Genomic DNA, 13065 nt, shown 5'->3' on the forward strand with positions numbered 1-13065 from the left:
CCTCCCCCCTGCCTCCCCTCACCTTGGGTAAGATCACGGTCGAGGGGTACCACTCCGCAGTAACCAAAGGTGTCAGATGCAATCCCTTCTTTTTAGAAGTCCCTAACCAAAGGCAATAAGTAGGTGTAAGTGCCAAGAGCTGAACCGGAGCAATAAAGAAAACTGTCAGGAAACGAGTAAAACCCAGCAGCTTTAGGAGTGGTGAACTGGGTGCCCACACGAGGGGACAGGCATGTTGCGGAGTCCAAACCCGCAAATATTTGGGGTCTTCCCCCAGGCTGAGCAAAGGCGCGATGCTCTGGCATCAGCACCGGCACCGGCGTGACCCGCCGGATTCCCCCGGTCAGCCAGTCTGCCCGTATCACCCCGAGAAGCTCACGGCCCCGCGGTACTGCCCGTCCTGCTGCTGCCCTCTCCCCTGCCACGTGCCGCTAGCTGTCCCCAACTGCCTGACAGTGTCCTCCTGTCCTTCCCCAGAGCTCCAAGGAGGATGCTGACCTCGCCTACTCCGCCTTCCTCCTCACCTCCAGCAGCATCACGCAGAGCGGCGCTGGGGGGGACAGCGCAGCCCCGGAGGTGCCCCCCACGAACTGGGAGGGTCAGATCTGAAGTCGAGGGATGGAGAGGCAGCAGCGACAGGGACCGTGAGGATCAGAGCAAGACATCGGCAAGCAGCACTGTTTATTGCTACCGCAATTCGCTATAGCTTGACCTTTTTTTTTTGTTTGTTTGTTTTTTGCTTAAATTCGGCTTTGAGCGGTGATTTAGGAGCAATCGTTTGATGCCAGTCGGGGTGGCTGGGCTGGAGGCGCAGGTCTGAGCGAGCAGGTCAGACCGGGAAACGGCGGGGGCTGGAGTGGCTTTGCCCACAGACAGCCCCATCCCCATCAGTGCCCTTCCGACACGGTGGGCTCTCAAAGGCACATTTTCAAAGTGTCTCAATTTATTTTAAAGGCAGCTGGAAAACCCTCTAGAACGACAACGCGCGGTTTCGATTCCTCTTGCTTTTTTATCCAGAGGGCAGAACCTGTAGACCAGACACGGTCTGAAGTGTTTATAGGCACAAGCAATAAAGAATACCGTTGGCTTTCAGCAGACGAGGGAGTCTCGCAGTCCGTGGGAGGGTGCGGGGAGAGTGCGTCCAAAGAGGAGAGTAAGGATGCATTGGGGGGGTATCCTGCCAGAAACAGCAATGAAACCCAGAGCAGCATCCCATCTGGCGTTGCAAATGGTGCAGGAGGGTAGAAGGAACCCACAAGTAGTGGAGATCAACTGGAAATGTTTTGAGTAATCTCACGTGCATTTTCAGCGGCAGCAGGATTTGATCACAGAATGACATTAATTGGTATGACAACCTGTCAGTAGCCTCTATAGCCGGTCAGGCAATAGGCACCGGTGTTCACTGGTGCTGTATCCATCTGCACAGTACAGACTGAATTCCCCAGAGCAGCTGAACCAACGACCTCCCATTTCTGACCTGGAGTGGGAAGAACTGAGCCCAATCTGCGCTCCTCTGCCCCAGAACCACCCCTTTGCTTCATAAACCGGAGGTACACATCACTCACACGTTTTCCCTGGCTGACTTCATGTGTATCCAGGCAGAAACAAGGATGACTGTAATTAAATGTTTTCTCTTGGTCTCATTTTCGAGAGCAGATAACTAAACAGAGAAAAGTAATTTATTGATGCACGGATTTCCAAACAGCAGCGTGAGACTGCTGTCTGTCAGTTAGCGGCGGGTGCAGAAAGCTGAATAACCAGCAGATAGGGCAATGTAGGAAGCAGCAATGATGAAAAAATTGTGACAGAGCAGAGAAGCAATTTTCCCTGGACACCAGGAACGGGATGGGCTGGCGCCTGCCTGGCACAGAGAGGGGCTGCGGAGGTGTCCGCCAGGGCCAGGGCCGTGCAGGAGAGAAGGACCAGACACCGCACGGGTACGTTCAGATTTCTGAGCTTGTGTTGGCTATTTGCAGCTCTGATAGCAAGCCTTAAAACATGAAGATTGAGGAGTGGTACCCTGGCCAGGGTCTGACCCAGCGGTGTTACGGTAATACCATGAGTATTTCTGGTTTAGTGAAATATGAGCTACACTTTAAAACGAAAAGAATGCTGTAGCTCAGGAAGGTGCCGGGCAACGGCTGTTTGCGTGAGCCTGCAGACACAGAGTTTTCATTGAGGATAAACCCCAAATTATCCCTCAGTCACCGACCTCCCCACAACAGGCGCTGAGATGAGCTTGGCTCTCTGCGAGTAGGAGTGCCGCAGCTCCAGTGGCACTCGTGTTTCAGGGCTGCCTGTGTTATGTGCGTTTTCAGGGCTGCTCTCACACCCTGAGTCATCACCGTCCTGATGGCAAGGCTCGGACCCCAAATGTCCGGTTACGGCTCATCTGCCTCATCTCCCGGGCTGCATCCCCTCGGCAGCACGGTGGGAAGGGGCTCGGATGTCAGAAAAGGTGTGGAGGGGCCAGGACAGGTCTGCGCCCGCCCGGAGTTGCTGGAATTGAATGCATTATTCTGGTGCAATAGGAAAGGCGTGCGCTTGGAAAGTGTCCCCGGGGGTGAGCAGTCATAAAGCTGCAGGAGAATGCTAAGGTTTGGAAATTCGGGAGAGGAGAAAACCCCTTTCGCTCTCCCTTTGTAAATCCGTTTCCTCTTCAGCCTGCCCGCCGGCGTCCTTTTCCCAGCTCCGCTCCTCCCGCACCGCGAGTGAGCTGAACTCCAGGGAGAGGTGCGGAGGGCGAGAAAGGAGGGTGGGCTGAGCACCCCGCCAGCCGGCTCTGCCCGCGGCTCCGGCTCCTGCCCAGCGCGGGCACCTCCATCGGGCACCTCCTTTCCGAAGGGGCTTTCCCCGGGCTGCTGCGGTGGGTGGGAAAGTGTAAACTTAGTTCGACATGAAAGCAGTACAACATGCTTGGATTGAGGCACGCCAGCCTCCGCACAGGATACAAAATCAATGGAATCTGATAAATAGTAATAAATGTGACAGCGTAAGCTGAGGATGTGGGATAAAACCCACACACCTCACTCAAGCTGTCATCCAGAGCCCACCACAATCAACAGACAGGTCCACAGGGACCTCACCAAGCCGCAACATCTCCTTCCCCAGACTGCTTGCCAAACATGCCGAACGATTTTCTTTGGTCAGTGGTGAGCTGCGGTATCTCATTGCATCACCACTTCACTCCTAATGGTTTTTCTTTAAGAGAAAATCACAGTACGTGCAAGATACGTCGTTCTTACATAGTTGATTTCAAGGGTAACAGTGTTGAAAGATCAGCTTCCATAAACACTGACATTGTGTGGATGGATGTATCCACCCATTCAGGCCCTGGCACCAGGACAAATGAAAGTCAGAGTGCAAAAACTCACGAGAAAGCAAATTAAGAGAAACAAAGGCCCAAGAGGCTTTCCTTTGGCATAAGCAAATATTTGAGGAAGGATAGTGAGCAATCAAGGAGATCTTTCCTTTAAAAGTGAATCACCAAATCCCGCTCGTACATATGCACTAGAGGCAAAAGCTGGTGAGCTCACCCAGCCAGGTCACCACCCGGGCAGTTTTGGGAAGGGACAAGGAGTCTACTCCTCCTCTGCAGCTCTTCATTCTGCTGGCGCCCGAGGAAAGGTACAGCGCCCACCAGACTGACGCAAGGTGCCGGCAATGCTGGTTTGCTGCTGGAGGTCTTGACCAAGGTTCTCCTGTGATAGGGATGAAACCAAATCAGTAACTAGGTTCTCCTCAAGGATATAAGAACCTTATTCCATAATAGAGAAATCATAGAATCATAGAATGGTTTAAGTTAGAATGGACCTTAAAGCCCATCCAGTCCCACCCTCTGCCCTGGGCAGGGACACCCCCCACCAGCCCAGGTTGCTCCAAGCCCCGTCCAACCTGGCCTTGAACACCTCCAGGGATGGGGCAGCCACAGCTTCTCGGGGCAACCTGCTCCATGGGCTCACCGCCCTCACAGCAAATAATTTCTTCCTCATATCTAACCTAAATCTCCCCTCTTCCAGTCTGAAGCCATTCCCCCTCATCCTATCACTACATGCCCTTGCAAAAGTCCCTCCCCAGCTCTCCTGCAGCCCCTTCAGGCACTGGAAGGGGCTCTAAGGTCTCACCGGAGCCTTCTCTTCTCCAGGCTGAACACCCCCAACTCTCTCAGCCTGTCCTCATAGGAGAGATGCTCCAGTTAAAGACCCTCTGCTGCAGCTAAAGCCTTCCCCATGTTGCCTCTGTAGCATCATCAGAAATTGCCCAAGCTGGGAACAGCCAGCCCTCCCTCCATCCCAGCTGCCAAAGCTGTCCGTGCCCGTGAGCAGGAAAGGGACAGCTGGAGAGTGTCAGGCTGTCCCATGGGAACAGAGGTGCTGAGGTTTATGCAAGCCCGAAGGATTCAGATCGGGAAGCAACAACTCAACCCTAACAGCAATAAGAGCTGCTCAGAGCCGGGGCGAGCGTGCAGCGTCCTGGCCATGCTCATGCCAGCACAGCTGGTGGGAGTTTTGGAACACCTTGCTCAGCTTAGTTGATTCTTAGAGCAAAATGCACCATATCAGAGATCCACCCTCCAGTCTTGTTCAAGCCTTATGTCTAAGGAACGCAGCAGTAAGGCTTTATCACTTGAAATATTAGGACTAGAGTGCTACCAGGGACATAAACATCCAGCTGCTCTCCAAGCATTTACCTGGGCCCTGACACCAGCGGTATGCAACACCTCCTGCCTGCTTGGACAGATAACCTGGGTAGTCTTAGTTCATTTACTAACGCATTAGTCCTCTGCCATTGTCAGAAACCGCAGCAATATATGTATTAACACTGTGTGGGAAAACACAGTGGAAAATTAAATCAGATCATGCAGAACCAGTGGGTACCAGTGATGTGTGTGCAGCCACTGGCAGCTAAAAGAGCCCCAAATGGGTGAAAACAGACCAGAGCTATATATTATGCACAGTAAAAATGGTCTTGTGGACAAGCTGGGGTGATTTAGCATCATTCGGGTCTAAACTTTGGTCTCTCCGGTATGTCAGGAGCGATGCGTCACCTCTGGGACGCTCGTGTTACCAGGAGCGACAGTATCGGCTGTGAAAGGGCACCACGGTGAGTTCAGAAAGTTTCACCAACAAGAAACTTATAATTCCTCAGAATTTTGACGAACAGACTGAACACAGTTTCAAGTGGGGTTTATTTATGGTAATTGCAACAGATTTCCACAAAACTTACTAATGTGTGTCAGTAAATTACACAATACATAAAAGAACCTTTTTCTATTCAGCAACCACATATCTTGCATAGAAAGTTTTCTTTTACTGATAAGGCAGAAAATATCACCTCAAAAGAAAAAAACAGATTTCTAAGGCCTGACATACCTGCTAGGACCTATTTTTGGTGCCAGGACCTATTCTTGGAAGCATTTCTCAGCCTGCCTGCGCACCTCGTTTCAGCCAGAGCAATCGGCAGCAGTCACTGAAGACTGAGCCCAGATTTATGAGCATTAACTACTCTGCAGCATTAACTACACCAGTGCAGTTCCAGCGCTCATGAACATCAATTCCCTACACAATAAATTTATAATTTAAACAATACTTTTATTAAATGATCACAGCTTATGTCTGCTAGCAAGAGAAACCCTTTTAGATTTTCCCTTGGACAGCATCCTTTGACAGAAGGCAGCTAAGCGAGTGCTACGCTGATTTGATCAAACTCAATATTTCCTTCTTGATGCGAGACTGCTGATGCATTCGCCTGTGCACCCGGCTAGCAAAACACTCAGTGTTTGACTGAACACAGCTGCAAGCAGTGAGAAGCTGCACTGATGCAGTACATTATTCTCCTGTTCACCGCTGGTCTGTGCAATGTCCCAGCAGCTTCGTTAGCCCTGATCGTTGGTGGGTCGTTAACACCTTCTGCTCTCTAATGAGATTTCTCCACCCAGTCTAGTAGGATGTCCAGCTCACCCAGGGATTTAATTGCTGCAGATGTGATGTTCAGCTGAAATGGTATAAAGGAATAAGTTGTAAGCAAAGGTAGTGAGTACAACCCAATGTAAAGAGAATCTGCGTATCTGCGTTAATTACCAGACACAGCCATCAACTTACCCCTTCGTAGTTTGCAAGTATTTGCTTAAATTTCTCAGTGGATTCCTGTCCACACACGCACTTATTCTGTTCATGCTAAAGAAATACAATAGAACTCATTAGTTTGGGGGGTTAATTTTTAAAAAATAAGAGATCTGTTTCTAACTATGCTGGAAATTACTGTACGGACTGAGACCTTCTTGAACTCTGGAAAAGGCTGCAGGTCCTTAAATCAGAGTTCGGCTAAGAACAGAGTTTATTTTGCTAGATGGAGGGACAGGATAAATATCGTTCTTTAGAACTAACGTGGGGTTTGGCTGATGAGTGGCAAGTATAAAAATTTCTCACTGGATGTACACACTCTTCACATCATGCTTCTTTGTATTCTTGTTAAAACCATTTTTATAAATAAAGACTTTTGTGACTTTATACAACACTTAGGCTTGTTTATATACCAAATGCTAACAGATGAAATTACACTGTAGCAATACCCTGGACTTACACACTGCCCGAGTTTCCTCTTCACGCTGAGAAAGGAGTTGGCTATGCTGCTGATTTTTCGGTTGACAAACGAATCCTCAGTCTTGCAGTGTTTGAAGACTTTGTCCACGTAGAAGTTGAAGAGGTGATGGGTGATGCAGCATCTATCTAATGACTTAAGGAATAAATTTCATTTTTAAAAGGTCTTCCAAAGTGCTTTAAGGCTGTAGTCGCCAGCCTTTCTGTCCCCCTCCAGAATAAACCACTTCTAACACCAAGCACGGTAGCCAAGCACAGCAGGATGTTTTGACTCATATACAGCTTTTATAGTGATGCTTGATGTAAACTGATAACATATAGGAAGCTATTTTAGACTGATTTTCCAGGAGATCCATTCTCAGCCAGTCTCATTGAGTCAACAAAATAATTAGCTGATTTTGTAGTTGGGTATTAGATGCTGAGACCTGAAGCAGTGGCCCATGTCTAGTGCCTTAGAGTGTAAGAGGGATGCCAAATACTTATTTATAACGCATTTCACCTCCCAAGATCACATTCACCTGCCTTTGGATCCTTTAATACCTTTGCACCCAAATCTCAATTCACCTCGCTATGCCTCCACCGACCGAGGCAGTGGGGAGCCGCAGCTCCTGTAACTGGAGCATCATGTGCAACAAAAAGAAAGAAAAAAAGCCTCTGCCCACCATTTCTGGAAAGAGAGTCAGGGTGAAAGCCCAGCACAGGAACCGGCAGTGGGACACCCACCTCTTTTCGCCTACGTGATCCACATCACTTTATCCTCCCTGACCTGCACTGTCTGCCAGCGTCTGTATTTCGCAGGAACTTAGAAGAAGTCATAGCATCAAACAACTTCCCCAAACGCCCTGAGCTGGCACACCTCGTGGCTGGCATTAGGATGCCAGCTGGTCAAAATTATTCAGAGAAAAACTGAAGGACACCTACCTTAACCTTGTGCAGAGAATGCGGATAAGACAAGATGCTGAGGGTCCTGATGGGGTCTCTGGCTTGCTGCACGGGAGGAGACAGAGATGGTGACGTACCTGCTGGCTCCAGAGGGGCTTCAGGAGCAGCTGACTAAAGAGCTTCTCCAGCTCCACAAGAGCCCGGAGCAATACTTACAATGTTGGCTTTGATTGCGGTGAAACCAGACCTAATCTCAGTCACACTCATTGAAACTCTGCAGGGTCCAAAGTGGAAGATTTTGTTCCCAGCTGTCAGCATCAAATTCAACCAGCAGGACGTGGAGAAGAGGCAGAGGAGCAAGTGGGATCCCTTCATGCTGCTGTGGGATGCAAACACGGCCGGCTGCCTGGGAGACCTGTTCAAGGAAGACAATATTGCCTCACTTTATTTCCTAAATAATACAATTGTAATGCTTAAGAAAATATATAGACTTTATATAGTGCTTATACTTGTGCATGTGTATTAAAAAAAGCACACTCACTAGTTTCTCTTACCCGTTTCTTCTTGACTCCCCATGTACAAGAGGAAAAAATCAAATGAAAACAAATACTTAACAGAAGATCCCAAAAGAAGCAAAAAGGAAAAAAAAAAATCAGTAAAAGACTGCATGTAAATAGACAAAGTTCTTCTGAAAAATTTTCAGCAGAAAAATAAATACAGAAAAATTAAAATTTTAAAAGTCTACTGATTCAGAAGCAGCAGGAGGTAACTGTGACTGAAAGCAGCAGATCCCAAAGTCTGACCACAAAAGAAAATGCTTTCTTTCAGAAATAGCATACTTCAAATACAACTTTTGTTAGCACTGAAAATTAAGGTTATTAATGGAAAAAATCCTTTCAGAGATGCATTATAGGAATACAAGGAAATGTACACAAGCACATAGAGTGAAAGGATAAAATCAGTATTTTACCTTGTTCTTTGATGTGGGTTCACCTGTCTCACCGACATCTGACCTGAAGAGCTCTGAAGAACACGTTTTTATCCAGGTATCAGGAGGAAATAACTCTTGGATTAACTTTTGGGATTTTTCTTGCTTTTCCCGGCATGTATTTCCCTTTGTGATTTACCGAATTAATGAGCTAGTGAAAGGGACCAACTCTCTCACCCACAGGTGTTTCCCTCACCTACGGAGGCGGGAAATCTTGGCATCGCTGTATCATTTTGCGTTCGGGAAGAAGGACACGACCAAAAGGAGGGACCATCATGGGGGTTGCATCCCCGAAATGCCAAGCCCGGGGGCTGCCCCCGGCACGGAGCCACGCTGCCAAACCCCTCCTGGAGAAGGGCCGTTCCCAGCTCCCGCGGAGGCGTTGGGCTGCGGGAAGCCCAGCGGCATCACCATCCCCCGGGACGCCAGTGGTCCAAACCCCCCCAAGGTGGGAGGGTTGCTGGCAATAGGACATGGCGCGCTAGTAAAAGTAGCGTGACTCAGAGGGTTGGCAAAACCTTTCGCCATCACTGTCCTGGCACACGGGGCCTTCACCCGCCGCGTACGGGGGATCCTGCTCCCAGGCTTGCTCCTCCGGCGGGTGGACACTTATCCCCATCGGCACGTCCCTGGTATTTGGAGACCGGAGATGCCCAGGTACGAGAGAGCAGGGCTTTGGGATGACACAGCGCCCACCTCAGTGCCAGAAGTCACTTGGTTTTCAGGAGCACGAGTGACTTAGGCAAACACTATGCACAGTCCAAAGCTACCACTCTGCAGAAAGACAGAAATTTCACTCAAACCTTTAAAAGTCCACCATCCCAGTGGCAGCAGGGAACTTTTACCCACCAGCAAAGACTGTGACTGTAAAGTCTATGATGACCCTGCTGTGAGCATCAGCTGCTGAGCAAAACTGATGCAGCCAAGGTCCTTGAGCAGACCAGGCATGCTCTCACAGCAATGTTTCAGATCTAGACTGTCCCCAGGGAGCCAAGGTTTGCCAGCTGGGGCAGGCTGTCACATGGATGTGGCAGTAGAGGTACAAAACCCAGGCTGGTTCACCACGCTGTTGGCTCCGAGACTAGTTTGGTTGTTTCTGTAACCCCTCTGGAGACAGCTAAATCCAGTCTACAAACAAAAATGAGCAGTTGAAAAAACCTTCTTGGACTACCTGTACCCAGTAGGGAAGGTGAGATGGACTTAAGGGCACAGAGGTGGCAAAGATGCTCCTCTAATCCCACAGCCAACCTGAGGAGCAGCCATGGGTGAGAGCAGCAGCCTGAGCCTGTGCCTGTTGCAATGCGGTGTATCTTGTGTGCCGCTGCCTGTGGGCCAGGGCTGTTCTATAAAGTTTTGCTGGGTGAGTAATTTATTGATAACCAAGCTCAATCTTGAGCGTATATCCATCATCAGGGGAAGACTAGGCAAATAGATTTTACGCCCAGGCTAGTCAGAGTGTTGCATACAGCTGAAACTGCCCCAAATGCATCAAACGTGCCTCCCTCATCCCTGCGCCTTCGCGCTGTACAACAGCCAAAAGGCAGGTCCAAATCTGCAGCGGGCTGGATTTGCCCTCGCTGAGGTGTTGGAGGGATCCTCAGCAGCAGGAGGCTGTGAATCTCTGCCTTCCTCCCCCAGTTCCCAGCCGCTGCCTGCAATTGCAGCAAAAATTTCACGTGGAGCAGAGGAAGCGGCACCGGCAGCGTTCCCAGGCAGCCCGGTGCACACCCAGCCTCGGTGAGGAAACAAGGGAAGAGGCAATGAGTTCTTACTTAATTATGTAAATTGCAGATGAGAAGAAGGGATTTTCTTTTTTTTTTTTTTTTTTTCCTTTTGGTAACTGAACTGACGCTCGGGACGGGTCAGCCAAATGCCAGCAGGCAAGAAACAGTTGTGGGTTAAAAGCTGCCAGCCAGGCTGGGGGAGGAAAGATGCTGGGCTGAAAGAGGAACGGGAGGGAAATGTCGTATCATCATGGTCCAGGGTCTTGCTCCATTACAGACCTCTGCGCGGCCCTGGGTGGGCATCCTTTGGCCTCACTGTCCTGTCACCCACCATTTGCAAAGCAGAGACAATAGCGTGACTCCCACCGCAAGGGCAAGGAGGAGAAAAATCATGCCAAAGGATGGGGGGAGAGACAATCCAGATACTTAAAAATGAAAAATTTTGTGTGCAATGATGGCGATTGATTACCCCAAGTGCTGGACCTCGGCGAGATCTCAAACCCTCGTTTTTCGGAGCAGATGGGATGGCATCAGCAAGGACCACAGCGTGCGTTGGACCGAGTTCTGATGGAAGCGAATCACCCAGGCTTGGCTTTCCCCAGGCAGGCTGCCTAAGGGAGGCTCTCCTCGACCTGCCAGCTGCAGCAACATGAAAATATCCTCAATAAAACAGCACACTATTTCTCATGCGCTCTGGGAAGGAAGAGGAAAAGGAGAAATAGGGATTTCTGAGACACAGCAGCGTGACGATGCAGATGAGCTCAGACAGCAAAATGGGAACTGACTCCCCCAGGCGCTCTCAGAATAATTAAGCCTTTTGCATACGGCAGCGCTGGGGAGCGTGCTGGGAGTGCAGAAGTGGTCCTCTCCCCGGGAACGCTGCCAGGCAGCTGCCAGCTAACGGTGGAGGGCTCCTCCCTAGGGATTTTATGGTAGGCACGTTGTAACAGGGCACTACCCATACCTTTTTGGACAGTCCCAACCCATATCTTCCCTACTGTGGGTACTGTCTCTTCTGCAGGCTCTGTCATGAGGCACAAGGACCTCAGGGCAGATCACATCAGGAAAGCCTGAAGACTAGCAGTCAGTGAGTAGAAGTCAGCCTTTTCCAAGTCATTTGTCACTAAGGTCTCCTGCCTCATTCAGCAACGGACACTCATGCCCCTTAGCCTTCCTTTTCCTGCCCACCTACTTCTGGAAACCATTTTTGTTGCAACTGTTCCACTTCCAGCTTAGCTTTGGCTTTCCAAACGCCAGCTCCATTCGGGCAATGTCTCTCCATTCTTCCTGGGAAGCTCATCCCCTGCTTACATGCTCTGTATCCTTTTTTATCTCTATTTTGGTTTTTGTGTGTGCGATCGCTCTCAGGACACCCCTGCTCATCCACAGAGGCTTCCTGACACCTGTGCAGCTTCCCACACATCCGACTGTACCACTCATGCTCTCAGGAGGTCCTCATTTAAGTTTCACATCTGTTCTGAGTGCCTTTGCACTTCATGACAGTTTCCCATGGAGGAAGAGAGTCTCTTGGAATCACACATTCCACCCTGTATTCTTCCTTCGCCAGAGAGGGAGTGAATTGTTAGTGGTCTGCACAAATACGGACTTACGTGGAGAATAATCATCAAATCCTTCCCTAAACCAAGGTCTCAGCTTCCTCAGAGCTCGATTTCCCTCAAAATGTTGCACCAATCTATCATGTTTCTCACACAGATGTCATCATCATAGTTCAAAGCTCTGAACTGGTCACCAACTATTTTGCCTTCCCTTTATGCAGCTTCAGTGATAAGGTATCTGGAGTCACTTCTGCTGTCTTTCTTGCTTAACACTGTAGAGGGACTTCAGAGGAATTGTTCAAACCAGTGTCCATTGTGACAAATAGATCATGGTTTTGAGCATTTCGGTACGCTAACGCACGCAGCATAGGGCGTAAACTTGAGGAATGACACATATGTGTGCACTTCCACGGTTGTGACCTTGTTGGGATCACGGAGACACAGTGGGATTACTCACATGGTCCGAGTGTTGCCATGGAGGGATACAGGGTCTTTAGGCAGGACGGGATGGGAAGACAAGGACTCCCCAGTACATGAACTTCAACCTGGAGGCTCAGTTTATATTTGCGCGTGGGAGGAAGAGCCATTGAAAGAAAAGTGGAAGTGGCCCTACACCATTTTGTTTGGCCCATTACATGGTTATGAAAGGAAGTCTGCCACTGCCTGGAGCGGCCGGTTAAACTGGGGCTGGAGAAGGGTCTGTGCGGGGCAGAAGTTCACCCAGGAGGCCCCTGGGGCAAAGGGTGGGTTACTGCAGTCAGCAATCCCACACCACCAACATCCCCGAGGAGTTCTGCCCAGTCAAGTCTCCTGCCCCAAAGCGCAGGATCACCTTCGTCACACTGCCCATCTCCGCCCTCACTTGAGCCACCTCCTCCTGCATCTTTTGGGCTTGCTCCACCACGAAAACAGGACAGTTCCTGCAGGAACTGGGCAGCAATGGCCCCCAGCGGCGTCTCAGCACCCCCGTGTCCCGCCTCACCGGCCGGTGGGACCCCCACGCCAGTGCAGGGCCACGCTGTGCTGGGGCAATGTGGGATTCCAGCTACCCAGCCATGCCACCAGCCTTGGCAGGGGAGCACAAGGTGCCCCATGGGCAGCCCAGGCCCGGCCGGACCCCTGTCCCCCCTCCCCAGTGGAGTGGGCCATGCAGGCGGCAGAGCCGCCGGTGCCTTCGATGGTGGGAGGGCCCGGGCCCAAAGGGCGCCTGTGGGGGCTGCGGCAGGCTGGGGGGCTCTCGCACTTGTGGGGCTGGGCGGTGTTTGGGCACGATGCTCTGGGCAGGAACAGGCTTCCCCTATCCAGCTCTGGAAGGG

General features: G+C 50.4%; 2 protein-coding genes across 2 annotated transcripts in view; one reads left to right on the forward strand and one right to left on the reverse strand.

The window, feature by feature from the left end:
* LOC104289339 (polymeric immunoglobulin receptor-like) overlaps positions 1-609 on the forward strand; it is a 7225-nt gene extending 6616 nt beyond the window's left edge. Inside the window, 1 exon segment of the mRNA XM_009888274.1 lies at positions 478-609. Within this exon segment, the coding sequence (XP_009886576.1) occupies positions 478-609 (132 nt within the window).
* Positions 610-5916: 5307 nt separating this feature from the next.
* On the reverse strand, positions 5917-7856 carry LOC104289340 (interleukin-20-like). The gene is made up of 5 exons (XM_009888276.1): positions 7698-7856; positions 7521-7586; positions 6583-6735; positions 6102-6176; positions 5917-5994 (listed from the first exon to the last, which is right to left on the reverse strand). Exons 1-5 carry the CDS (start codon positions 7854-7856, stop codon positions 5917-5919), a joined length of 531 nt encoding a protein of 176 aa, XP_009886578.1.
* Positions 7857-13065: the final 5209 nt, after the last annotated feature.

The sequence above is a fragment of the Charadrius vociferus genome, unplaced genomic scaffold (assembly GCF_000708025.1).
Source record: "Charadrius vociferus isolate BGI_N301 unplaced genomic scaffold, ASM70802v2 scaffold266, whole genome shotgun sequence".
NCBI lineage: Eukaryota > Metazoa > Chordata > Aves > Charadriiformes > Charadriidae > Charadrius > Charadrius vociferus.